The following is a 27,217-nucleotide window of genomic DNA, read 5'->3' as shown; positions in this document are numbered from 1 at the left end:
ATAAACAAAACAAAAAATGATTCGCTTACCGTCCTTGTCACTGGAAACGTGGCCACCAGAGAAACATGCAGTAGACTGTACCCGGGCACTGACATTTACCATGTTGGTTTTTAACGCTGCCATAGTCTGATTAACCTACGAAATAACCAAAGAGGGAATATCAGGATATTTTCAACTAAATTTAGAAACCCCTGACTTTCCAGACTTTCTAAACCCATGATTTCAATCCATTTAAGATCCAAGAAGTAGTACAGGATCTAGATATATCTTCAGAAGATAAGAGATGGCTTCATATTTGGAGAAAGGTGAGGGGTAGTGACTACACTGCAGGATGAGCTCGATACATGGACTTCCTAAGGCCTACACCATGTGACAGCACTGACTCTGGAGGCAGGCTGCTTGGGTTTGCTCTGTGACCACAGACTGCTTACTTAACCTCTCTGTGCCTCTACCTGTGAAAGGGAAATAAAGATAGCGCCTATCTCACAGTACTGTTGTGAGGGCTAAACGAGTTAATGTATGTTAAACCCTTAGGACAGAACATGGCACAAAAGTGTATTTAATGATTTTCTAGGGAGAATAATATAAATTTCTCACTTTCTAGGAACTGAAGAAAGGAAACACAATAAACATAAACTTCACTTCGCTATCCCATGTCATTATTATTTCTAAGAGCAAAAACTAAATGCCCAGTTTCTGCTCAGCACTTCTCATTCTTCAGCTACACAGAATCCCACATATGCAAAGACTACTGATAATGCAAATGAAGAGTGAAACATACGCACGTCTTAAACTTTTCCTTACTTTGCACAAAGGAGCCTGATTAATACTGCAAGGTTCATTTCCATGTTTCCAGGCTCCCAATGTGCCTGTTAACATGATGTGACAAACATGTTTTTCATATACAAGACAGAAGAGAATCTTAGGAATCAGTGCTAGAACTGATATCCACAAAACTTGCAAACACTTTGTCATCCACAGATCTGGTCTGGTGAGATTCTTTATCGCTGCACAAGTAAGTGATTTCCTTAGACAGTGGCTTTTTTGATTCTTCACTATATGCACAGTAAGAAATACTCAGCAGCCAAATACCCCAAAACATATATAAATATGTTATAGAGTCATATTTAACACTTGCCCTCACCGTGTGCTTTTTTTAAAAAACAATATAAGGATATATATTTGATTATACAGAACAATTTCAGTTTTTTCTTTTGCAAATTCTTTTCCATTATGGCTTATCACAGGATATTGAATACAGTTTCCCGCGCTATACAGTGGGACCTTATTGTTTATCCATTCTATATATACCACTTTGTATCTGGTAATCCCAAACTCTCAATCCAACTTTCCTTTTAATTCATCCTAGTCTATCCTAGCCCATTCTATTCCACTCCATTCTAAGAGAAATACTGGTTGTGATCCACTAAATTGACTGGAAAAACTCTGCAAGAGATCTTATATTAAGTTTAATTTTTAGGATCACCAAGATATAGGTCCTGCCTAGAATAGGACCCATTTTTAGCATCTAGACACTAGACCTGAATCCCGTCTGCCTGGTCCCCTGCAGGTTGTGTGTGAGCAATGTCAACTTCTGAGATGCCTGCAGGACTGACAGAGAGTACACGTGGCCCTGCCATTACCTGGCTTGGAAGACTCAAGTCTATACCAGCAACTAGCAAGAAATTCTCTATTCAGTGGTGAGGATCACAGGGAAATGGGAATGCAGGTCAAATGAACAAGCACATCAAGCTAAGTCTAGAGCTACGTGAGTTAGGGAAAGTAGAAAGTCAAAGACTCTTCTTGCACTTGGGAGATTTTTGGATAGCTTCTCTCTTGTAGGTGGACTTTCAAGATGGTTTTTGGGGTCAGGCTTACTACCTTCTCTCTAAACATTTTAAAAAAGGGACATTAAATTCTTTCTGCCACAAGGCACTGAGAGATACTGTACCTTTTTTTCTAGCCATTTTAATGTCTTCTCTTTGCTGTACTTGTAATATTTCTTCTTGTCTATTTCTAGATTAAATTAAAAGGAAAAAAAGTACAGTAGGTTAAGCAAAAAACAAACTCATAAGGCTATTTCATATACAAGATAACAGTTTAAAAATTTCAAGGAATTCCCTGGTGGTCCAGTGGTGAAGACTCCATGCTTTCATTGTGAGGGCCCCGGTTCAGTCCCCAGTTGGAGAAGTAAGCTTCCACAAGTTGCAAGGTGCAACCAAAAAAATAACATTTTATATTCTTGAAAAACTCAATTAATAACCCTGAGAGCATTCTTGAGACATTGAAAAAAAAAATTCCTAAACAGAACTGGGACGCCTCAGGTTTCACCAAATATTAAATGAGTGAGAATTTAAGAAAATTATCAAATTATACAAATAGTTCTCATCACAAGGAGAAACTTTTTTCTCTTCATTGTATCTATATGAGATGGTGGATGTTAACTAAATCTACTGTTATAATCATTTCAAAATATATGTAAATTGAACTATCATTCTGTACAATATAAATCTACACAGTGATGTATGTCAATTATTTCTCAATAAAACTGAACACAACTGTACAGATAAATCTGGAGGAAAGGTAATTTTTTAACTGAATATAATTGACATACAATATCGTATTAGTTTCAGGTATAGTGATTTGATATTTACACACACTCTGAAATGGTCACCACAGTAAATCTAGTTATTATCTGAAAAGGTCATTTTTAAAACTCAGCAAATTAACACACCAAGCCATCTTCATTTTTCTGAATAATTTTAAGATCACCCCAATGTTTTCAATGAAAGACTTTTTTCTGAAATAAAAATGGAAATCCCAAGAAAGAAAACTGAAGCTAAATGCAGGTGCCTAAGAAGTTCATTGCATACATTGAGGAAAAGAATTGTGTTAACTACTTAAAACTGTTCTGGTGGGGCTGGTGGAGAAAGAAGAAAAGATTTATCTTTTAAGTATTACCAATATAGCCATAGCTATTTCAGGGGAATTTGGATTTACGATAGGCTCAATTTGGCCCTTTATGGGGATAAAAGTTTCATCTCCTATAAATTATACTTCCTCTTCTCACAATACAGCTAGCCTTATGTAATGTCACGTATAACATATATATGGTATATGACATTAAGCCGTTATTTCCTCGGTAACACCTCATTCACGGGGTTTCTGGCTTTCTCTGCGATCAGCAGGGGCAGTGCTTCCCTCCCACCTCCCATCTCCATGCAGGAGTTAGCTCCAGGACCACTGGGATTCCTAAGGCCAGATGCAAGCTCGCCTTTTTCTTTCCTCTGTAATGACGCGTTCTCTTTCCTCCATAATCATGGTGGGAAACGGAAACTGCTTACTCAGTGGTGGTTTTCTGCAGACAGTTAAACTGCTTAGTTTCAGTAAGATGGTTTGTACTGGGAGGGGCTGGCCTGAGCCAGCTCTCGCTGTGTCCTCCCCATCTCAGCCTGTGGACGTCAACACTGCGGGCACTAACTAGGAGACGGACAGAGCTGGGGCTGGCCCTTTGCACCCATGTGCTCAGGACATGTCATTGGAATAATGAACAGGAGAGGCTGCAAACGGCCTGCTGGGGAATCAAAGCAGATGAGACTAGACTCAGCCTCCATGGAGCTGACACAGTATTTATTTGTACAAAAGGAGGGTTGCTTCTAAGAGCACATGGACACCACTCAGAACATGTGTGCTGCTGACTGAGTCTCAGACCTTCCGACTGTTGCCTGAGACAATCTCCCTAGAGGCTCCCATCCAAGAATCCCACCTTGACTCTGCCGCTCACTTGTCTCTTGCCCCCGCCTCCAAATTTCGTGAAAGGATGTTCTACAACCTGCCACAGCTTTCCTTCCTCTTGCTCACTGTCTGAGACCCTTGCAGGCCCCTTCCCTCTGGAAATGCTGGTTCAGGAGAAGAGACCATGCTCGGAGCTGTACTGCTGGGGCTCCTACACCCCTAGCGTGTGATGTCACCTTGGGAAGTCACCTATCACACAACATCTGGCACACAGCAAGTACTTCATAGTATTTACGAAAAAATGAAATAACTCATTAATGATAATAACATCACATCTAGTGTATATTCAGGCCTGTGCTAAGTTCTTCATACATGTTTTCTCACTGAATGCTCAGAACGAATCTCAGGTGAAAACTATTCATCTCCATCTTAAAAAACTAGGTTTGAGTGAAGTTAAAATAAATTGTCCAAAGCCAATTGAGCTGGTAAACAGGAGCACTGCATTACTTCTCAACTTGACTTCAAAGCCACGGATTTGGTGTTCACTGAGACCCTATGGACTGTAGCCCGCCAGGCTCCTCTGTCCATGGAATTCTCCAGGCAAGAATACTGGAGTGGGGTGCCATGCCCTCTTCCAGGGGATCTTCCCAACCCAGGGATCAAACCCATGTCTCTTACATCTCATGCACTGGCAGGCAGGTTCTTTACCACTAGCGTCACGTGGGAAGACTGGATATCACTTTATTAGTGTGTTAAGAGTTCTTTATACATTTGGGATACACACACACACACACACACACATATATATACAAACACATAACTATCAGATACATGTCATGTATGTAAATATTTTCTTTCAACTGTGGTCTTCTTTTTCTTCAGAAAACAGAAGATATTAATTTTAATGAAATGTAATCTGTAATTTTTTTAATGGTTAGTGGCTTTTGTGTTCTAGGAAATCTTTGCTTATCTTCAAGGTCACAAATGTTTTCTTCTATGGCTTTTTCTAGAAATTCAGTAGTTTTCATTTTTTTGCATTTAAGTTATTAATCCATTTCAAGTTAATTTTTCTGTATGATTCTGAGGTAAGAGTCAATGTTGTTTTTCACATGGATATCCAATTTTTCCAGGTCATATGTTGAAAAGATAATCCTTTCTCCCATTGAATTGTCTTGACACCACTGAAAAAAACAATTGGCTACATAAATGTTGGTCTACTTCTGTTCTCTCTATTTGGTTCCATTTAACTATCTCTTTATCTTTGTACCAATGGCATACTTTCTTGTCTGCTGTAGTTTTATACTAAGTCTTGAAATCAGGTTGTATAAGTTTTCCAACTTGTTCTTCTTCTTCAAAATTGTTTTGACTACTACAGATTTTCTGCACAGTTTTATAAATTCTAGAATCAGCTTATCGATTTTTACCAAAAAAAAAAAAAAAAAAAAGCCTGAGAGGCACTGCATTAAACCTACAGATGACTTTGGAGAAGATGGACATCTTAACAATATTGAGTCTTCCAACTCATGAACATGGTATATCTATTTATTTTATTCTCTAATTTCTCTCTGAAATGTTTTACAATGTTCAGTGTACTGGTCTTGCTTATATTATGCTACCTTTATCCCTAAAACCTCATGATTTTTTAATATTACAAATAGCACGTTTTTATTCCACTGTCCAATTGTTCACCACTAATATACAGACACAGAATTGATTTTTGTATATTGACCTTATATCCTGAGAAAGTGTTTACTAGTTCTAGTGATTTTTTTTTTTGTAAATTCTTTTGAGCTTTTTATATACAGGACCATATTGTTGATGTAAAAGGACAATTCACTATTTACTCTAAGCTGTATACCTTTAATTTTGTTCTTATCTTATCAGAACTGCTAGGATGCCCACTACATTGGTGAGTAGACGTGGAGAGGATTGGCATCCTTATCTTGTACCAATCTTAGAGAAAAAGTGCATTCAGGCCTTCACAGTGAAGCATGATATTAGCTTAGGTTTGTCATGGATGTCCTTTAAAACAATGAGGAGGTTCCTTTCTATTTCTAATATGCTGAGAATTTATATAATGACTGAATTTTGTCAAGGGTTTTTTCTACATCTATTGAGATGGTCATACAGTTTTTCTTTTGTTATGCATGAATATGGTGAATCATACTGATTGATTTTCTAATGTTCAACTCTGCATTCCTATGATAAACCTCACTTGGTTATAACATACTGTCTTTTTTACATAGTTAATTTGCTATATTTTTAAAGTATTTTTCAGTCTATGATCATAAAGAATATTAAATTACAGTTTTCTTTTTGCCACTCTGGTTTCATAAAATTAGTTGGGAAATACGTCTTTCTCATTTAATTTCTAAAATAATCTAAGTATCATTATTTCTTTGAGTATTATTTTTTCCTTCAAGTATCATAGAATTCAACTAATGAAGCCAGCTGGGCCTAGGGTATTTTTTCATAAGAAGTTTTTAAACTGCAAATTTATTTTGAATTAAACATTCCCTGGACAAGATGATCACTAAGGAATATCCAACTTGAATATCCCAAAATACTATACAAGGACCAAATGCATAAACTACCACTTAATTTTAAAATTTACCTATCTTGATAAGCAAAGTGGCTTAAAATATTCATGAAGGCCACAGATTACCCACAATTATGAAATATACCACAACATATTCTGTCAGTTCAGTTTAGTCACTCAGTCATGTCCTACTCTTTGGGACGCCATGGACTGTAGCACACAGGCCTCCCTGTCCATCACCACACATGGAGCTTACTCAAACTCATGTCCATCGAGTCAGTGATGCCATCCAACCATCTCATCCTCTGTCATCCCCTTCTCCTCCCACCTTCAATCCTTCCCAGCATCAGCATCTTTTCTAGTGAGTCAGTTCTTCACATCAGGTGACCAAAGTATTGGAGCTTCAGCTTCAGCATCAGTGCTCCCAATGAATATTCAGGACTGATTTCCTTCAGGATAGACTGGTTGGATCTCCTTGCAGTCCAAGGGACTCTCCAGAGTCTTCTCCAATACCACAGCTCAAAAGCATCAATTCTTCACTGCCCAGCTTTCTTTATAGTCCAACTCTCACATCCATACATAACTACTGGAAAAACCATAGCTTTGACTAGATGGATATTTGTTGGCAAAGTAATGTCTCTGCTTTTTAATACGCTGTTTAGGTTGATTATAACTTTCCTTCCAAGGAGCAAGTGTCTTTTAATTTCATGGCTGCAGTCACCATCTGCAGTGATTTGGGAGACCAAAAAAACAGAGTCTGCCACTGTTTCCATTGTTTCCCCATCTATTTGGCATGAAGTGATGGGACTGGATGCCATGATCTTAGTTTTCTGAATGTTGAGTTTTAAGCCAACTTTTTCACTCTCCTCTTTCACCTTCATCAAGAGGCACTTTAGTTCTTTGCTTTCTGCCGTAAGGGTAGTGTCATCTGCATATGTGAGGTTATGGATATTTCTCCCGGCAATCTTGATTCCAGCTTGTACTTCATCCAGCCCGGCATTTCGCATGATGTACTCTGTATATAAGTTAAATAAGCAGGGTGACAATATGCAGCCTTGACATACTCCTTTCCCAATTTGGAACCAGTTTGTTGTTCCGTGTCCAGTTCTAACTGTTGCTTCTTGACCTGCATACAGATTTCTCAGGAGACAGGTCAGGTGGTCTGGTATTCCCATTTCCTGAAGAATTTTCCACAGTTTGTTGTGATCCACACAGTCAAAGGCTTTGGTGTAGTCAATAAAACAGAAGTAGATGTTTTTCTGGAATTCTCTTGCTTTTTTGATAATCCAACAGATGTTGGCAATTTGATCTCTGGTTCCTCTGTCTTTTCTACATCCAACTTGAACATCTGGAAGTTCACAATTCACATACTGTTGAAGCCTGGCTTGGAGAATTTTGAGCATTACTTTGCTAGCATGTGAGATGAGTGCAATTGTGCAGTAGTTTGAACATTCTTGGTGTTGCCTTTCTTTGGGATTGGAATGAAACTGACCTTTTCCAGTCCTGTGGCCACTGCTGAGTTTCCCAAATTTGCTGGCATATTGAATGTAGCACTTTCATAGCATCATCTTTTAGGATTTGAAATAGCTCAACTGGAATTCCATCACTTCTACTAGCTTTGTTTGTAGTGATGCTTCCTAAGGCCCACTTGACTTCGCATTCCAGGATGTCTGGCTCTAGGTGAGTGATCACAGCATTGTGGTAACCTGGGTCATGAAGATATACTTTGTATAGTTCTTCTTTGTATTCTTGCCACCTCTTACTATCTTTGCTTCTTTTCCATTGTGTCCTAAACTTAATATTTGCAAGAGTTTGTGAGTTAGATAACATGTACATATGCTGGAAAGGTTTCTTTCCCTAATGTGTCTGGTGCCTGTAAAACTGGTCTTGAACATCTGGAAAGACTGGGTTTACAAAATAAAGATGGAATAAAAAGGAGTCCACAATCAAATGACATGTTCAGCAATTTGGTAATCGGTTCGCAAATCTGAATTTCCCTGATGTACTGTTGAACAAACTGCCTGGAGCACATTTTCACATCTACTGTCTGAATGTTTTCCACAACTGAGAAACTCATATGGTCTCCTTTTTTTTTCTCTTGCCTCCTGGAAATAGAAACTTGGCAATGGTGCTTGGGGTATTTTAATCAGGTAAGTTTTCCTGGCTCTTCCTGTTAATCATATCTGACAACGTAGAGCAGCTTTTGCTTGCAATATGAAACAGAGCATTACACTCAAGACGAAGTTCATAACCCTTTATTAGTCCTTTCCCCTGTCAACTCTCCACTGAATGGGAGCTTTTTTGGCAAGAAACATGTTGAGCCCCAATGCTAGCAGAGACACATCGTTTCCTTCACAATAAAGCGAACAGTGCTAACTAAAGCCTCTACCATCACCATTCAGGATACAAGCAACTGTGGCTGGGTTTATCCAGTGGGGAGAAGGCAAGGCGTGAAGGTTCTCATAAACCTAGCAGGCTTAGGTGTTAGTTGCTTAGGTGTGTGTTAGTTGCGTAGGTGTTAGTTAGTTGCTCAGTTCATGTCTGACTTTTTGCAATTCATGAGTGTTGCTCACCAGGCTCCTCTGTCCGCAGAATTCTCCAGGCAAGAATACTGGAGTGGATTGCCATTCCCTCCTCCAGGGTATCTTCCCAACTCAGAGACTGAACCCAGGTTTCCTGCACTGCAGGCAAGATTCTTTACTTTCTGAGCCACCAGACAAGTCAGACACAACTGAGCCACTAACACCTTCATTTTCAGACATTTTTATTATTGTCTGATTATCCTCATTCTCCTACTTAAACCACTTGACTATATATTAGTCAATGGACCATCAAACAAGTGTGTACTGTTCACTTACTATATGTGTGCATGCAAGCTCAGTTGCTCAGTTGTGTCAGACTCTTTGTCATCCCATGGACTGTAGCCTTCCAAGCTCCTCACACATAATTCTCCAGGCAAGAATATTGGAATGGGTTGCCATGTCCTTCTCTAACAGATCTGCCCAACCCAGGGATTGAATCCAGGTCTCCTGCATTGCAGACAGATTCTTTACCATCTGAGCCACCTGGGAAGCCCCACTTACTGTATACCTAGTACTTAAACATTAGGAAAGAATTAAAAATCTCTAGCTAGAAGCCTTAATGATACTAACATTTACCGTGCACCCAGCACTCTCTGGGCACTGATGTACTTGCATTATTTCATTTAATTCCTGAAGCATCTCTTTGTGGTAGACACTATTAATTGCAATACTTAAATAATGTTCATATGCTGGTCATTTAGAGATCTCAACACTCTAAAGCTAAGAGAAGGAAAGTTTCATTTTATAACTTAGAACAACTTTGCAGGGTACTAATTATAACGTATAGCAGAATATGAGAAGTACTCTTAACCCTTCAAACCCTTCATCTGGTGCATCACGGATGCTGAAAAGTTTGAATGATTTGCTCAAAACTATGTAGCAAATACATTTTTAATTTTTCTTGTAGGACATCAGATCCTGCAATCAGATTAACAGGTTGTTCCTAAAGAAATTCTTTCCCTGAGATTTAAGGCAAATATAACAAAATATTAAGAGTGGTTGATTATTGGGGTTGGGGACAAACAATATTTGTAGTTTTTTCCTCTGAGTTTTCCAGTATTTTAAAATTTTTCAATTAAAAAAATTGCTTCACCTGACCATGTATTTTCATTTTCAAAGCAGATATATCAACAACCTTTATACTGTGCATCCCCACAAAACTCAGTTTTCACTACCGTTACTCTCTACTGCTGTTGCCCTAACTTGTCATTTGTCTCCATCAGAGTCAAAGCAAAGTAAGATAAAGGCCAGTATTTTACTTATGACTATCCCTAGAGCCTGGCTCTAGTGCTTAATATAAGCTTCTTAGTAGGTGCTCAATAAATGTTTCCTGAATCAATAAAGGCATAGATTTTACACAAGTATTACAAATGGAAACCCAAGGCAAAAAGCAGTTGAGGGACTTACCCAAAGTCACAGCCTCATTCAAAGAACTCAACTAAAGCCCGAGCCTCATGAACCTTGGCCCTGCAGGAGACAGGCCGCCATATTTCCCTGGTCCAAATTTCGCAGCCTGAACAAGCAGTGCAGTTAGAGGAAGAATACTGACAATCGGAAGGGAATCTGAACCAGAACTTTTCCTATAACCCACAAAAATAAGCATCATTCCGTGGGCCTTCCAGCTGCTGTGTTCTCAGACAGACCGGCTAGCTTCCCCAGCAGCCATAAGCCTGACTTCAAAGGCCACATGCTATATACCTTTCTCCTCTGTCACGTGTCGAAGTAACTTCTCAAGTTCAGGAAGTTTCAGCAACAAGATGCAATCCGGGAACACGTCATCCATCACAACTTGATCCAGGGGCTGAAACTTCCCCTGAAAAGACTGTAAGTCAGTCACAAGGCAAGCACTCCAGTCAACAGACTCATACATTAAAAAAAAAGAGAGAGAAAAAGATACATAATTTCATAGCTGGAACTTTAAACTAAGTTCCAAGCCATTTGTTCCACCTAAGAACTTCCTCTATGGGGACAAGCTCCAGAACTGACTCTCAGCTCCTTTAGAAAGCTCTTGAAAGCACTGGGGATCCATTGACAAGTGGCAAGAAAGGCTTCAATTTAAATATTCTCTTTTTCCTAGATAGTAAGAATAATTCACAGGCTTCCCAAGTCTCACTGTCTTTAGATTCCTAGCTTAGTCTATTTTCTTCTGTGATCACCTGATGTGTTAAATATTTAATTACTTTAAAACAATGTTTTACTTATACATAATGAACTATGCAGACATGACATAATCATTTCATAATAAACTAATGTTTCATTCTCCTTTTCTTTACCATGTATACACAAAAAGGTTCTGAAATAAGAAGTTTGTTTGAATATAAAGTCAGTAACAGCTGGGAGAGCAAGACAGAAGAATTATTTTTTACTGATCTTAAAATAAATTGTATATTTAAAAAAGAATAGGTCACCATTTCAAAAGTGAATGAAAGTGAAAGTGCTAGTCACTCAATCGTGTCCGACTCTTTGTGACCCCCATGACTGTCACCCACCAGGCTCCTCTGTCCACGGAATTCTCCAGGCAAGAATACTGGAGTGGGTTGCCATTTCCTTCTCCAGGGGATCTTCCAGACCCAGCGATCGAACCTGGATCTCTTGCACTGCAGGCAGTTTCTGAGCCACCAGGGAAGTCCCAAGTGAAAGTGTTAGTTGCTCAGTAGTATTTTTCTTAATTAAATAGAGAAAGATCACATCTAAAATGTAGGGGAGGAATATCTGAGTGCCTCATGGGCTATTTTAAGGGGCACTTAAATTATTTGAGAAGAGACAGCAAAATAGTTTACAGTGAAAGCCAACAACCACCATGAGCTTCATTCTGCATCTGCCAACCTGAGGCAGTCACAGTACCCCCAGAACCTCCCAGAGGGCCAGGGTGAGTATTAATTCACCTGAGTCAAGTCACGTTCTTAATGGGAAACAGGGGAACAGTCCTCCCAAATGGGGGGAAGGCCTTTAAAGGTGCATCAGCACAGGCACTGAGGCTGGTCGGTGGCTTCCTCCCTGCCTAGAAAACACCAGGAGTGGAAGCCACCTGGAGTTGCCATCTTCTTCCGTGAACACTTCCAGGGCTTTCCTGGTGGTGACTAGGACCATTTCTGCTCCTCAGATATACATGGCTTACCAGCCTCACTGCTCTCATGCCCTAATTATACTGGTTATCATAGCAGCTTCCAGATAAGGGGAAACATGATTAAACTAAGGAACGAAATTTCACTAAACCACACTGAAGAACAGAGTAAAGATTCCGGAGAGGAGGAGAGTAAGAGAAAACAAGGCACATCAGGAGAAAGCACAACTTAGAATGTTAAGAGTTTTATTACTCAGTATTTATCACAAATTAAATCGATACAAATACAAAACAGGAGTTTTAGAAAATGGGTCTAAGTACTCAATGAGAACCCATCAGCACTTGAACTATTTGCAAACATGTTGAGTGCAAAAATAAGATGTGGCTAAGTGTTTAAACAACACTATTCCTTAATGTTGTTATTTCGAAGGTTTTTAAGCTGTGGTTGGTGGCCCCTGGGAGTCCCCAGTACCCTTGCAGGGGATCCACAAACTTCAAACTACTTTCATAACAATGCTACGATGTTGTCTGCATTTTCACTGTGTTGACATTTGCATTGATGACTCCAATGCAAAGGTGGGGAAAACTGCTGGCTTTTCAGCACCAGTCAAGGTGATGCTGGCGAACTGTCCAGTGGTCACTGCATTTTTCACTGCCATGGACAAGCAGTTATAAAAATGTCAGTTTTAAGGCTTTCCTGGACCAAGGAGCAAAACAATTACTTTTATTTAAATCTTGACCCTGAGTGCAAGTCAGTTCAATGTTCTGTGTGATGCAAGTGAAGCATGGCTAAAGCACTTCTGCTGTCTCCGAGGCTCAAGGAAACGCACTGTGTAACTGTCTGAGCTGTGAGCAGAGCTAGCTGCCCTTTACTCAGATTTTCACCTGAACACATCACTATGGACTATGCTTATTCAGACTTGAGTATTTGACAGAACATAAATGCAGTAAATCTGTCACTTAATTAGGGAAAGACTGACAGTATTGTAGCCAATGAAAAAATTTGAACTTTAAAACAAAAATTAGAATTGCAGAAAATTTGTATATGTCACTATGACATGCTTCCCAGCATTCAAAGAGTTTTCTAAAGAGATCACTCAGTTCAGTTCAGTCTCTCAGTTATGCCTGACTCTTTATGGCCCCATGGACTGGAGGACGCCAGGCTTCCCTGTCCATCACCAACTCCCGAAGTTTACTCAAACTCATGTCCATCGAGTTGGTGATGCCATCTAAGCATCTCATCCTGTCATCCCCTTCTCCTCCTGCCTTCAATCTTTCCAAGCATCAGGGTCTGTTCCAATGAGTCAGTTCTTCACATCAGGTAGCCAAAGGATTGCAGCTTCAGCTTCAACATCAGTCCTTCCAATGAATATTCAGGACTGATTGCCTTTAGGATTGACTAGTTTGATCTCCTTGCAGCCCAAAGGACTCTCAAGAGTCTTCTCCAACACCACAGTTCAAAAGCATCAATTTTTCAGTGCTCTGCTTTCTTTACAGTCCAACTCTCACATCCATCCATGACTACTGGAAAAACCATAGCTTTGACTAGACGGACCTTTGTCGGCAAAGTAATGTCTCTGCTTTTTAATACGCTGTCTAGGTTGATCACAGCTTTTCTTCCAAGGAGCAAGTGTCTTAATTTCATGGCTGCAGTCACCATCTGTAGTGATTTTGGATCCCAAGAAAATAAAGTCTGTCACTGTTTCCATTATTTTCCCATTTATTTGCCATGAAGTGATGGGAACAGTTGCCATGATCTTAGATTTTTGAATGTTGAGTTTTAAGCCAGTTTGTTCACTCTCCTTTTTCACTTTTATCAAGAGGCTCTTCAGTTCCTCCAGTAATATTAAATTAACAAAGGTATGTGTGTGTGTGTGCGTGCATGTGTTCTGTTGACATCTGGAAGACCTGGAAAATTCAGTGAGACAATATTTTCCAAATGGGCTTATGGTTTTTATTTTCAAAACAAATAAATAAGAAATTTTTAAATTTCTCAGTTTTAATTTCTGATATAGCCAATGAAACTGTACTGTTAGCTACTCAGTTGTGTCTGACTCTTTGTGATCCCATGAGCTGTAGCCCACCAGTCTTGTCTGTCCATGGAATTCTCCAGGAAGAATATTGTAGTGGGTTGCTAATCCTTCTCCAGGGGGTCTTCCTGACCCAGGGATTGAACCTGGGTCTCTGGCACTGCAGGCGGATTCTTTACCATCTGAGCCCCCTGGGAAGCCCAATGTAGTCAATATTGATAGATTAAACACACAGGAACAACAAGCTCTTTGGGATCCTTAATAATTGTCAAGTGTAAAGGTATCCTGGGACCAAAGTATTTCAGAACCTCTGTTTGGAACTATTACTATTAATAAATTCTGTCTTTATATTACAAAGGTAAATTTTACTGTCTGGGATTCCTTAAGTCTCGGCTACAGCTTCCCAATTAATGAGCTTTTGCTGGACACACACTCCAGTGTACCTATTTCACAGTCTCTCATAAAGAAGAAAATGAAAGACAATAAATCTACTTTCTGCTCTTAAGGATTAAGGTCTTAACATCTGTACTGTATTTCAAAACGAATGAGATTTTCATTGTTGCTGCTGCTGCTGCTGCTAAGTCGGTTCAGTCGTGTCCGACTCTGTGCGACCCCACAGACGGCAGCCCACCAGGCTCTACCGTCCCTGGGATTCTCCAGGCAAGAACACTGGAGTGGGTTGCCATTTCCTTCTCCAATGCATGAGAGTGAAAAGTGAAAGTGAAGTCACTCAGTTGTGTCCGACTTTTCATTGTTAGGGTTTGTCAAACAAGGAAGGGAGGTAACACAGAGGGTTAGGCGATTCTCAGAAGTCTCTGGTGAACCAGTCCAAAGTCAAGGTGCGAGGTCTCAGGTCTGCAGACCAGTGCTCCCATCTGTACTGGCACACATGATGCACGTATACTACACCAACCAAGTTACATTCAACGGTGGGGAATCTACATTTGGACCATTGTAAGGAGAGAGAGGAAGTTAAACAAAAAAACCAATCTATTCTATTTCCCCACTGTCAATATCTCAACCTGGGAAACTCACCTCTTTATCGGCCTTTATGAGATAGTGGAGAAGCAGAAACAAAGGGTCCATAGGTGTGGCAAAGTGAAGAAGACCTCCTATAGATTAAAAACAGAATTCAATGTTCTGGAAAGACAATTGAGTCATTTCACCTTAATCCTAATGTGGAAACCATCCACTGAAAAATATATGTGAAATTCCAAATTCAGAAGCTCCCCCTCCTCAGGCCCAAGAATCTCTCAAAGGCAGAATGTGGTCCCTGAGGTTCTACTCCAAAGAGCTTCAAACCCTGGTGTAGAGAGGGGAGCCAATACACTGAACTGGATCTTCAACTTTCCGTTTCTTCTTCAGAAATCATTTTTAACAGAGGCCTTCCTCTCCCCACCTCCCATTCCTCCCCCGCCCCCCCTCCCCAAAATAGCAGGGCTGGGGGGAAAGAGACAGAATGTGAACCAGGCAAGTATTAGGAAACCAGTGTAAGCCCATCTACAGAGCTGCAGTAAATGTAATTTCCTGTGCTTTTGAGGACGAAGCCACAGGAAAGCAATATTATTCCCTCTGTACGTAGCTCCTTCTATGTGCTCTGGGCCCACGGTCAGTGACTCAAAGCTCAGAGGTTGTTACCCATCCCAGACCCTAACCGTCCCCCAAAGAAAAATGCAGGTGGGTAGGAATCTAACAAGACCGAGCATAGGAAACTGGGATCTCTGCAGTTAGATGAGAGATGCTCACCAGGCTGAAAGGAAAAAAGGCAAATCAAACCAAACCAACGAGGCCTCCTGGGCCTTACTTTTCTTTAGACTATCACACCCCCTTCAAACATTCCAGAATCCTTCCATGGAAGTGACACAGAAGAGCAATAAACAATTCATTTATCTCCATGCTTACTAATTTGGTTTCAGGAAACATGTACTGACTTTTATTCTCTAACACTGGAACCTAACTATACAGCCAAGAAATTCTAATCCTAAGTTATATATGTGAATACATTTCATCGTATGTTTAAAAAAAAATTAAGGATGTAATTTTATATGATGATCTTAGTTAATTATTTTTTTAAAAGTAGAAGGAAGTTTATGAAAACAACCTATCAGAAGCTCTAAGCCCAGTTTACATGAAACATCTATGATATTCAGAAATTAAAAACAGGTTTCTCGATCTGAAAACAATATTCTAGTGGCCATTCTTAAAAACAGCTCCTTCTTCATGGTTACGTTTAAAAAGAAGACTAGGAAAAAAAACAGGTACCTTTGCTGAGAGCCAAAAACTATTAAAAAAAAAAAAAAAGCAGGTACCAACTCAGACAGTTCAGAAGAGCTGATCAGTCACTGCCTCTGAATATTTTCCAGTTTCATCTGGATATTACTGTGTCTATGCAGCTAAACCCCAAAGCAAGTATATTACACTGGAAGTTGGAACTCTCACATATTATCAAATGAAAAATGATAAAAGGGAACAATAAAAAGGAATGTATACTTGGCACCTACCACACAGTCTACCATTGCCTTTTGACAACTGAAAACCACTTCAAATGTTCTCATGCACACAGGTAGATGAAATTTACCGCCAGCAATAAACCCTTCTTCTGGATGCCTTACAAGAAAGGCCAAGAGGTCTTTCAATCTTAGTGCTAGGTAGCAGCTTGGACGCTCAACAGAAAGCAGAGGCTTAAGAAGCAACAGAAACAAGACAGAGGAACAGAGGAAACTGAGATGGTCTCAACCACCCCAGGACGCACCCCCCGACCCCAGCCCAAGCAACAGAAAGAATGAGACGGCGGGAACTGAGATGGTCTCAACCACCCCAGGATGCACCCCCCAACCTCAGCCCAAGCAACAGAAAGAATGAGACAGCGGGAACTGAGATGGTCTCAACCATCCCAGGACGCACCCCCCGACCCCAGCCCAAGCAATAGAAAGAATGAAACAGCGGGAACTGAGATGGTCTCAACCACCCCAGGACGCACCCCCCAACCTCAGCCCAAGCAACAGAAAGAATGAGACAGCGGGAACTGAGATGGTCTCAACCACCCCAGGACACACCCACCCCTGGCACCCCAGAACTGTCAGGGCTACATTTGGTATCCTATCTCCTTCAGAGTCCACAATGACCCCAAACAAAGGAAAACTGAGAGAGACTGGGTGTTGGGTGTGTGTGCTGGGGGGTAGGGTGAAAGTGAGAGTCACTCAGTCTTGTCCAACTCTTTGTGACCCCATGGACTATACAGTCCATCGAATTCTCCAGGCCAGAATACTGAAGTGGGCAGCCTTTCCCTTCTCCAGGGGATCTTCCCAACCCAGGGATCGAACCCAGGTCTCCCGCATTGCAGGCGGATTCTTTACCAGCTGAGCCACAAGGGAAGCCCAGGAGATAGGGTGGGTGGGAGGTTGCAATGGTAATTTATATGACAAAGCTTTCAAAAATATCTTTGTTCTATTCTATTCTACTTTATTGATAGAAGCTGTATCAGTATCCATTTGCAATGGAAATAAGATGTTAAAAAACTTGAAGAATCTCAAAAGTAGCTAAAAGAAGAGCAAAGAGTTTTAGTCAACACAGTGTGTATGCCATAGTACAAATGTCATCTTACTTCTGACTCAGGGTGTGACAGTGTTTTAGGAGAAAAAAAAATGAGAGTTGTTATTAATAGCTAAAAATTTCCTGCCACCTAAGACACAAAGTTGTTCATCTAAACTTGTTCAAACCATCTTTCCTTTCTCCTTGATTAAACCCTGCTCTGATGCCAGCAACAAAAAAACAGCTATGGACTAGACTTCAAACCAGGTGGACTGATTCAGACTCCCATGCGTGAAGGATGGCAAAGTCAGTGCATGTGTTTAGTTAATGGAAATATATACACTAGTCACTTACCTGATTGAACTGATTCATTTATAAACCAAGAATGGTTTTTTTCCTTGAAAACTTTTATTTCAAACAGCTGCGGGACACACATGTTGAACAAGTAAATGGCTCCTTCCCCTGTTAAGACAAATCTGTTTTTTATTTGTAAGTTTTCACACACACACACACTCAAAAGAGTAATAGTTCTGAGGAATGTTCCTAATATGAACATAAACATACATATACAGTCTATACAAAGTTACTTCAAGGAAAGCTTGTAGCTATTATACACAAATGCTTGTTTCCCAACTCTGTAATCCTCACTGAACTTAGACCAATGAATACAAAAGGGCAAATCATTTATCTTAACTGCTCCAAAGCCTCTCATTGAGTCCTCCATCACTCCTAAGCCACCCAAACCCAAATGGCTCGGCCAGATGAACTGAGTTGGCCTGTGGGGGGGTTTGCAGCCTCCCACACCGAGGGACAAGACGGGGTCCGCACATCCTAGAGGGGAGGCCCCCGGGAGGAAGGCCAGAGCCCACGACAGCAGCACACTTTCAGCCGTGAGGAGTGAGGAGAGCCACGCCGAGCTGGATGAAAATTTCCCTTTCTTAAGATTCCCCCCAAAAAATGACCATTAGAAGGGGTGAGGACTGCACACATCTGCATGCATCCGAATGAATCCCTTTGAAGCAGGAATTTCTTTCCAAACAGCACAGTCGGGGCCCTGAGTTTGAATCTATCTCAACTACATCTGGGCGTGTGCCCTTGGGGAAGCACTACCACCCTTTCTGTGTTTCCACACCTGTAATGTGGGAGCAATACTGAACTGCCTCAACAGAGTTTTTTAAGGATTAAAAAGAGAATATGGACACGTAAAGCTCCTAGCACAGCACATTAGTTAGTGCTCAGCAAAGCTTAGCCTTTATCTTTCCACAGTCAGTAAAGCAAAGTGCTGTCCATGGACATTCAGAATTTTCCAGGAAGCCTGGCTTTTATTTGTACTTTACCTTTGTTAAATGCTTTACTGGCTATCTAAGGCTTCTCTCGGAGAAGGCAATGGCACCCCACTCCAGTACTCTTGCCTGGAAAATCCCATGGACGGAGGAGCCTGGTGGGCTGCGGTCCATGGGGTCGCTCAGAGTCGGACACGACTGAGCGACTTCACTTTCACTTTTCACTTTCATGCATTGGAGAAGGAAATGGCAACCCACTCCAGTGTTCTTGCCTGGAGAATCCCAGGGACGGCGGAGCCTGGTGGGCTGCCGTCTATGGGGTCGCACAGGGTCGGACACGACTGACGCGACTCAGCAGCAGCAGCAGCAAGGCTTCTCTTGCAAAAACACTTCACACCTCATCTTACAGTTATGCATACTAAGGAATTCCAAATGATATAGCTGACCGATTACATCCAATTTCGTTTTGAGGAAAAGGAAACTGGAACGTCTGCCTCTCTAGCTGCTTCTATTTACGGGTCCTTCCAACAACAGTAACAAGACGGCACCACTTGCCGATGTCTCTTGTTTTCACTCTTCAGTATGACAGTCCCCAAGAGGACGATCTAATCTGCTCAATATCAGATAGCTATTTAAAACCTTATAAAATTAAGAATAACTCTATAAATATTATAAATAATGTCATCAATATCACTATATACATGGATATTTTAATACTTTGGCCTAAAAATCATAAGACACTGGGTGTAGAGTTAAAATTATTCCTGATAAAATGTGTATTTCCTCAAAATACAATGCTTTTTAATGCAAAAAAAAATCACCCCTTGACAGGAAAAATATATATATACTATTTTTTGGTCCGAGCAAAATAAGGTAAGTACAGCTAAAAATGAAAGTATTCAAAATCTTGGCATGTCCAGTAAAAGCCTCCCCTGTCCCTTTTTTAACCTCGGGTTATTTATTTTACTTTATAATATGAGTATAAATGGAATCTTATATTAGATAACTACTCTAAGAAAAGCTGGCTTTAAAAGGCCAAGGAAAACTAATCTGTTTTCAGAGAGAAATCAAACATGCTATGCTTTTTTGTTTTGCCAGCATTTCTGATGAATAAACAGTTCTATGGATTAAAATTATGAAGAAATTTAAAAAAATGTTTAGGTCAAGTGAATTATCTTAGAAGACTGGTTATGTCATTAGCTTGCTTTTGTCATCATGTAATGTTGTCTTACCTTAAAAGCTAGACAGAAAGAAAAAACCCGCGAAGACAAATAAATGTACACTCTTTTCAGCCACAGCGTTTTAAAAATGTTCAAGTTACCAGAGGAGAAGGGAGGAGAGGGGCACTTACCTGAGCATGGGTTAGCCAGTTTTACAAACACAAGCCCACTTTTCATTTTCTTTGAAGCATCCTTTAAATATTCTGGAAAGAAATACATTGTAAAATTAGAAGACAGCGGCTTTGTTGCTCACTTTGCTTTTTTTCCTTCTTCTCTTTATATGATTTTTCTTTCTAAAACTCTTAGCTCTGTTCTATTGCTTATAAACTGTGTGATCTTGTGCAAATTACCCATTTCTCTGTGAGTACAGTGGAATCTAAGGTAGTTTTAATTTACTTCTTGGAGAAGTGATGAGGAGCAGGACTCAGATGGCCAGCTTAAACCCCGGCTCAACCACCCGACAGCTCTGTCATCTCAGGCAAGCTTCCTCATGTCCTGTCTCCGTTGTCACATTTATAAAATGATGATGGACATATACCTGCCTTTCAAAGGCAACAAATTAGCCAAAAAATGAGCTAATTTGTTGAAAGTTCTTAACATATTCAGACAAACAGAAACCCATAATAAATGATAGCTTTTATTACTTTAATTATTTTGTTACTATTATTATGAAATAGAACATTTAAAAGATAAATATTTCCTAGACATTTATGTTTTTTGCCCCTAATTATGATTACCTAACTCACGTTCTCTGCCCTTTTTTTTAGTAGGACATTTATATGTCTTTTACTACCTTATTAGGAGTCTTTATACAGTAAGGATATAAACTCAGTTTTTAGTGACTTTTCTGGGGGTCAGGGGAAGGGGCTGCATCGTGCAGCTTGCAGGATCTGTTCCCTGACCAGGGATTTGACCCGGGCCAGAGCAGTGAAAGCCTCCAATCCTAACCAGCAGGCCACCAGGGAGCTCCCTGTTTTTAATGATTATTTTGCCACTTAGGACATAAAAAAATCTTTGTGTAATCTCATCAATATTTTCCTTCATAGTTATTCCTTTTGTGTCATACTTAGAAAGTCCTTCTCTTCCTCAAGACTATTGGAACTGCCCTTATTTTCTTCTAATACTTTTAAATTATATTTAACCTATTTGGAATACATCCCCTATAAAATAAGAGGAGGAGATATCCAATTTTAATTTTTGCAATGAGTTGTCTGGTTGTTTCCATATCATCTACGGAGTTCGTATGTGCTAAGTCGCTTCAGTCGTGTCCGACTCTTTGGGACCCTCATGGACTGTAGCCCACCAGGGCTTCTCTTCCATGGGATTTTCCAGGTGAGAATACCGGAGTGCGTTGTCACGCCCTCCTCCACATCCACTGAATAACCTAAGCTAAATGTTTAAGACACATTTATAAGTCTGTTTATGAACACTCTACTTTGACCCACGAGTCTGTGGCTGTATTAGCATTAGTACTTCAATATCTTAATTACTGTAGCTTTAAAAGACATTTTAACATCTGCTGAGCTAAATCTTCTTACTGCTTTCTCTACAATATTTTAATGTCAAAGTTTAAATCATGTGGATTAAAATATAAAAACCATGACAATTTTATTTATAGCATCCTCACACATTTTCTGTGGCGTATTTAAACCCATTGAAAGAGTCTCTCTTCAGAAGGAACCGAGGGACCCTGATAAACAAGGGAGCAATAACCTGCCAAAGAGTAAATCAGAGAGCTGTGGGGAAGGAGAGGGACTCATGGTCACGTTGACTTTCTACAGTCCCCTCTTTATTCCACTTTAGATCTTCATAAACTTAAACACAGCAAACGTATTTAGAAACTGGCTTACGCATAAATGGCCTAAGTACAACATTCTCAATAGTGACATTAAATATACAAAGAACAACAACAAAAAACTCCTAATTTTGAGATTTTCACTTGCAACCAAATGGAATAAAAGAAACCCAATTCAACAACCAAAAACAAAAATGAAAAAGACAAAAATAGGCAAAACAACTATTTTAAGTACACCACGGATGAGGCAATGCAGGAGAGTGATCTCAGAGATGAGAAGCAAATGAGGGGAGCCCTGTCGCCCCAGCTTACTGCCATGATAGCGCTTCCAAGCCACAGTGCAGAACGGGAGATCCCGGCTGAAGCATGGCGGACTCCCTGAGCTGGAGAGATGGAGTGGAGAGTTCTCAGGACACCACGGCTAGAGTTCCCAAGTCAGCACACAGGAAAGGAGCGAGCTACAAGCAGAGAAAACCCCGGAGACCTGCAAAGGGTACAGAGCTCGAACATTCAACAGAGTACTGCTCAGTGCATGCACAGGTCTGCCCAAGGGCAGGAGAAAACCCAGCCGAACAGATTAGAGGGAACAGTGCCCCAGATTCACATGGGCCCTGCATTGGGCCTATTCCCAGGCAGACTGGAGAACCTTATAATTCAGAAGACACTGGGTACAGCACTTCAAAGGGTCTTGCCTCGGTGGTAGGGAACCAACAGCCCTAGACAAAATGCTGCCAGTCCCACCGAACGAATTCTAAAAGCAGGATCTAAGAGAATCAATTGTTTCAAGTATCTCCACTATGTCCCAGAATGAAGCTCGAGATTATTTATAGGAATACAAATACATTCATCTGGCAAAAAGGTAAAATTCTGGTGTCTAATCAAATATTACTAGGCATTCAAAGAAGCAAAAAATATGACCCACAATGAGAAAAAAATAAAGAAATCAATTACTGAGAGGGGGTACTGATGTTAGATATAGATGTTAGAATGTAGAGACAAAATAATTAAAAACAGTATTCCTCATGTACTAAAAAAGTAGATACATAGAAGATTTTTTTAAGACCCAAGTTAAGATGAAAAATATACCAGATGCAATTAATGGCAGAAGAAAAGGTAAATGAATTTGAAGACACAGCAATAGAAACTATCTAAAATGAAAACAGAGGGGAAAAAAAGAACTAAAAATAAAATATTAGCAAACTGTGGGACAAGTTCAAGCATCCTAAAAACATATGTGTGATTGGAGCTCCTGAAAGAGAAGAGGGGAGAAACAGAAGAAACTTGGAGAAAGTACGGCAGAATATTTTTGAACTTGATGAAAACTATAAACCTAAACATTCAAGAAATTCAATAAACCCAAAGGACAAGAAACAGGAATAAAACTATGCACCAGAATCAACAGTTCAAAACCAGTAATAAAGAAAACATCTGACAAGCAGAGAGAAAACAATGACACTAGGTACTGAAGCACAAAGTTTAAAATGAGCAAATTTCTTACTGGAAACAATGTAAAGCAGAAGATAATGGAGAAACGTCTTTAAAATACTAAAAGAACACATGATGAAACCACAGAAAATACCCTTGAAAAGGAGGTGGTCAATAGATTCTTTCAGACATACAAAGGCTGGAAAAAATAATCATCAACGGACCCACACAACGAGGAATGCTAAGGGAAGTTCTGCTAGAAGGAACAGGAAACCCCAGGAAAATATGAATCTAAACAAAGGAATGAGGAACACTGGTAATGGTGACTGCAGGTGTAAACAACTTTTTTTTATTATTTAAATCTCTTTAAAGATCACTGGCTAAACAAAAATAACAATTTAGTGCAGCAGGGTTTATAATCTATGCATAAATAAAATATACGACAATAATAGCATAAAGACCAGGAAGGGAGAAATGAAAACACACCATTGTATGTTTCTTGTACTATATGTGGGATGGTGTAACATCACTTGAAGGTAGATATAATCATTTAAATATGTGGACAGTAAACCTGAAAGCGCCAGTAAAAATTACAAAACAAAAAAATGCTGTCACTAAAAAGACAACAATGGAGATGAAACAGAATCATAAAAAGCACTGAATTCAAAAGAAGGCAGAAAGGGAGTTAAAGCAGTACAAAGAACAGATGAAACAAATGAAAACAAACAGCAAAATGACAGACTCAAACCTAACCACATCGATAATCACATTCAAGGTAAATGGAGCGAACATTCCATTGAAAGGGCAGAAATTGTCAGACTAGATAAACAAGTAAGATAAAATTACATGCTCCCTATAAGAAACACATTTTATATATAAAGACACATGTTGATGAAAAGGAAGAAGAATGAGTGTGGGTATCATGCTAAACTAATTAAAGAAGAGATACAATGGCTCTGCTAATAACAGACAAAAGATATGGCCAGGGATAAAGAAGGCCATTTCATAATGATAGAAGGATCAGGAGGATACCCTAAATGTTTACAGTCACACACACACAGAGCTTTAAGATACACAGAGCAAAAACTGATAGAACCGTCTGCCCTACCTCTAATCCTGGCCAACCGCTAAGCTGTTCTCCATCTTGAAAATGCTGTCATTTTGAGAATGCTACGTAAATGGAACCATACAAATTCAATTTTAAGAAATCTTTTAAGGCTTTCTTTTCTGCAGCTTACAAAAACGTAAAGGATAAGGGTTAGCACTGTTAACGACGTTTCCAGGAGACTACAGCAGGTCGTGGTCTTCTCTCCCTCCCTCTCCTGCCTGCTGTTTCTCACTTCCCCGGCGTCACATTTCTTCATTTTGTCTTAAGGCAGAGAAAAGGTGACCTCTGTTTTTCAGCAAGACAGCCTTTATTTTATTTTGCTATGACAGTAAATATTTCAACTTTAACTTGGCAGATTATTATTGATTCTTGTTTCTTTGTTTTTCAATGGAAAACTTTGCTTATAGTGATGCCTGCCAGTTCTCCACCTTTCCCATTCCCTCCCAGAGCTTAAAATAATCAAACTTTACAAATATCCAAAATCTAAAAAAGATATTTTTAATAACCATTCAAGGGAAGCAGTGTTTCTATTTTTCCCAGGAAGAGCAGTAAGTCCAGAGGATTAGCTATAGCCTAACATGTCAGACTATAAGAACTCTGGAATTACTAAATACAAATAAATACTGACATTAATGTGTTCTGCTGCAAATGCCAGAGTTCTCTGAAATATGCTTTAAGATATATTAGTGCAGATAACAGTGAAATGTCTATGTAATGGGGAAAAAAGTCATCTTTTCTCATATAGAGCCAACAAAACAACTTGTTATTGGACGTAATCTTTCAACACAGAATTCCAAGATGCTATACTCTTTAAATACAGAATGCATTTCAAAATTCATCTCTCCTGCTCAATTTATTCATTTATTTGTTAATTACTGGTTAGTAAAAACAGACCCAGGTCCTGCCCGTGGGGAGTGTTTGGATGTCCTATGGAAGAGACATATCTTGAATCAAATAATCACACAAATGTAGACTGCAAATGTAACAACTGCTGAGAAGAAGAAATACATGGACTATGAGATCTTAAAACAGGATATAACACAGATAAGGAGGTCTGGAAAGGAAGGCTTCCTGTGTGTAGCACTGGTTGAGTCCTTTGCTTTGATGCCTAAGAGTTCAAAGGAAAATATTCACTTTACCAGTTAGATATTCCGTTGGCTTCTGGGCCAAATCCAGTGTTTTGTTTGATATACACATTTTAAAGAAAATTTGAATTAAGTGCCAATATTTGGAAATCAGTTAATTTTACATCAGATATAGTCTCCCTAAATATGAAAAAAAAATTATTAGGCAAAGATTTTGCCTTGTATTATCAAAACACCCGGCAGCAACAAACATTTTGTTAAACGGCAGCTACCACTGTCTAGTTTCCTTTAGTCCTCCAAGGCGTCTGTACACTCATCTCATGGCTGGATGCTCATCAAACGCCACATCTGTGCTCACTAAACTGCACTATTCTCATTTTTTAGAGTTTAGGTACCTACCGCAAAGACCAGATGCTAAATAAATAACCATTTAGTAATAAATACTATCCTCTTATTGAAACTGATTCTGTTACCAATTTGACTATCCGAGGCACTGAGGATAGAGCTGTGAATAAAGCAAACCCACGTGCTCAGAGAAAAACTGCATTTAAGAGGCCCTGTCCCTCGATCCTCTGCCCTGTGTCTCATAACCCAGTCCTACAGGGCAGGGAGTAGGACTCAGATCTGAGAGGCCCCGTGTCCAGAACTGCACTGTCAAACACAAGTAAAATGCATCCTATAAATATGAGCCACAAATGCAATTAAAAATTCTCTAGGACCCACATTAAAAATACGTAAAATAAATTTTCAGTGATATACTTAATCCAATGTATCTAAAATATCTTTACTTCAATATATAAAAAATATGAAATATGTTAGCTGTGGGGATTTTTTATGGATGCCCTTTAAGAGACCGAAAAAGTTTCCTATTTCTAATTTTTTGAGTGTCTATAATCATTGAAAGGAGTATTTTCTGGAATATTTTTCCTATGGCTACTGAGATGATTATGTGGCTTGGGGCCTTTTTTTTTTTTCTGAAATAGTGTATTCCATTAAGTGATTTTGGTATGTTGAACCAACCTTATATTCCTAGGACAAATCCTACTTGGTCATGACGTATAATCCTTTTTACACACTCCTGGATTTGATTTGTTACTTTTTGAGAATTTTTGCATCTATGTTCATAAGGGATAGTCTGCAGTTTTCTTAAGGCATGCTTTGTCTGCTTTTGGTATGAGGGTAATACTGGCCTCAAAGAGTGAATTGAGAAGTAGTCTCTCTTTATCCATTTTTGGAGAAAAGCTTGTAAAGAATCGGTATTAATTTGTTTAGGTTTTACCAGTGAAGCACTCTGGGAGTGGGTTTTTTTCTATGGAATGGTTGCGTGTGTGTGCGTGTGTGTGTGTGTGTGTATGTGTAATGTCGCTTCAGTCGTGTCCAACTCTTGACGACCTTATAGACCATAGCCCGCAAGGTTCCTCTGTCCATGGGATTCTTCAGGCAAGAACACAGGAGTGGGCTGCCATGCCCTCCTCCAGAGGATCTTCCCGACCCAGGGATTAAGTCCACGTCTATTTGCCACGTCTGCATTGGCAGGTGGGTTCTCCACCGTTAGCGCCACCTGGGAAGCCCCTTCACCTGCTACGCGTGCTCAGTCACTCAGTTGTGTTGGACTCTTTGTGACCCCACGGACTGTAGCCTTCCAGGCTCCTCTGTCCATGGGATTCTCCAGGCAAGAATAGCAGAGTGGGCTGCCATTTCTTATTCCAGGGGATCTTCCCGACCCAGGGATCAAACCCAGGTCACTTGCATCTTCTGCATTGGCAGGTGATTCTTTACCACCAGTGCCACCTGGGAAGCCCTTTACCTGCTATAGGCCT

The 27,217-nt window shown here is 39.9% G+C and overlaps 1 protein-coding gene across 11 annotated transcripts in view; it reads right to left on the bottom strand.

Moving 5' to 3' along the window:
• The window catches only part of RNASEH2B (ribonuclease H2 subunit B), a 79,294-nt gene that overhangs the window by 36,128 nt on the left and 15,949 nt on the right, over nucleotides 1-27,217 (bottom strand). For 8 of the 11 annotated variants that reach the window (XR_014070583.1, XR_014070584.1, XM_081547588.1 and 5 more), the window contains exons 2-7: nucleotides 20,116-20,187; nucleotides 17,836-17,943; nucleotides 14,986-15,062; nucleotides 10,555-10,669; nucleotides 1,952-2,016; nucleotides 30-135 (exon numbers count right to left, since the gene is read on the bottom strand). Coding sequence is in view for 9 of the 11 variants with exons in the window: in XM_081547588.1 (XP_081403714.1) it covers nucleotides 30-135; nucleotides 1,952-2,016; nucleotides 10,555-10,669; nucleotides 14,986-15,062; nucleotides 17,836-17,943; nucleotides 20,116-20,187 (543 nt within the window). In the remaining 2 variants the exon portion in view is untranslated. Of the gene's footprint in view, nucleotides 1-29; nucleotides 136-1,951; nucleotides 2,017-10,554; nucleotides 10,679-14,985; nucleotides 15,063-17,835; nucleotides 17,944-20,115; nucleotides 20,188-27,217 lie in introns of all 11 variants that reach the window. The other 3 variants (XM_081547591.1, XM_081547585.1, XM_081547589.1) reach the window with 1 other exon arrangement.

The sequence above is a fragment of the Giraffa tippelskirchi genome, chromosome 12 (assembly GCF_054371585.1).
Source record: "Giraffa tippelskirchi isolate mGirTip1 chromosome 12, T2T-mGirTip1v1.2.pri, whole genome shotgun sequence".
Lineage (NCBI taxonomy): Eukaryota > Metazoa > Chordata > Mammalia > Artiodactyla > Giraffidae > Giraffa > Giraffa tippelskirchi.
This window is presented reverse-complemented; position numbering and strand designations above follow the sequence as displayed.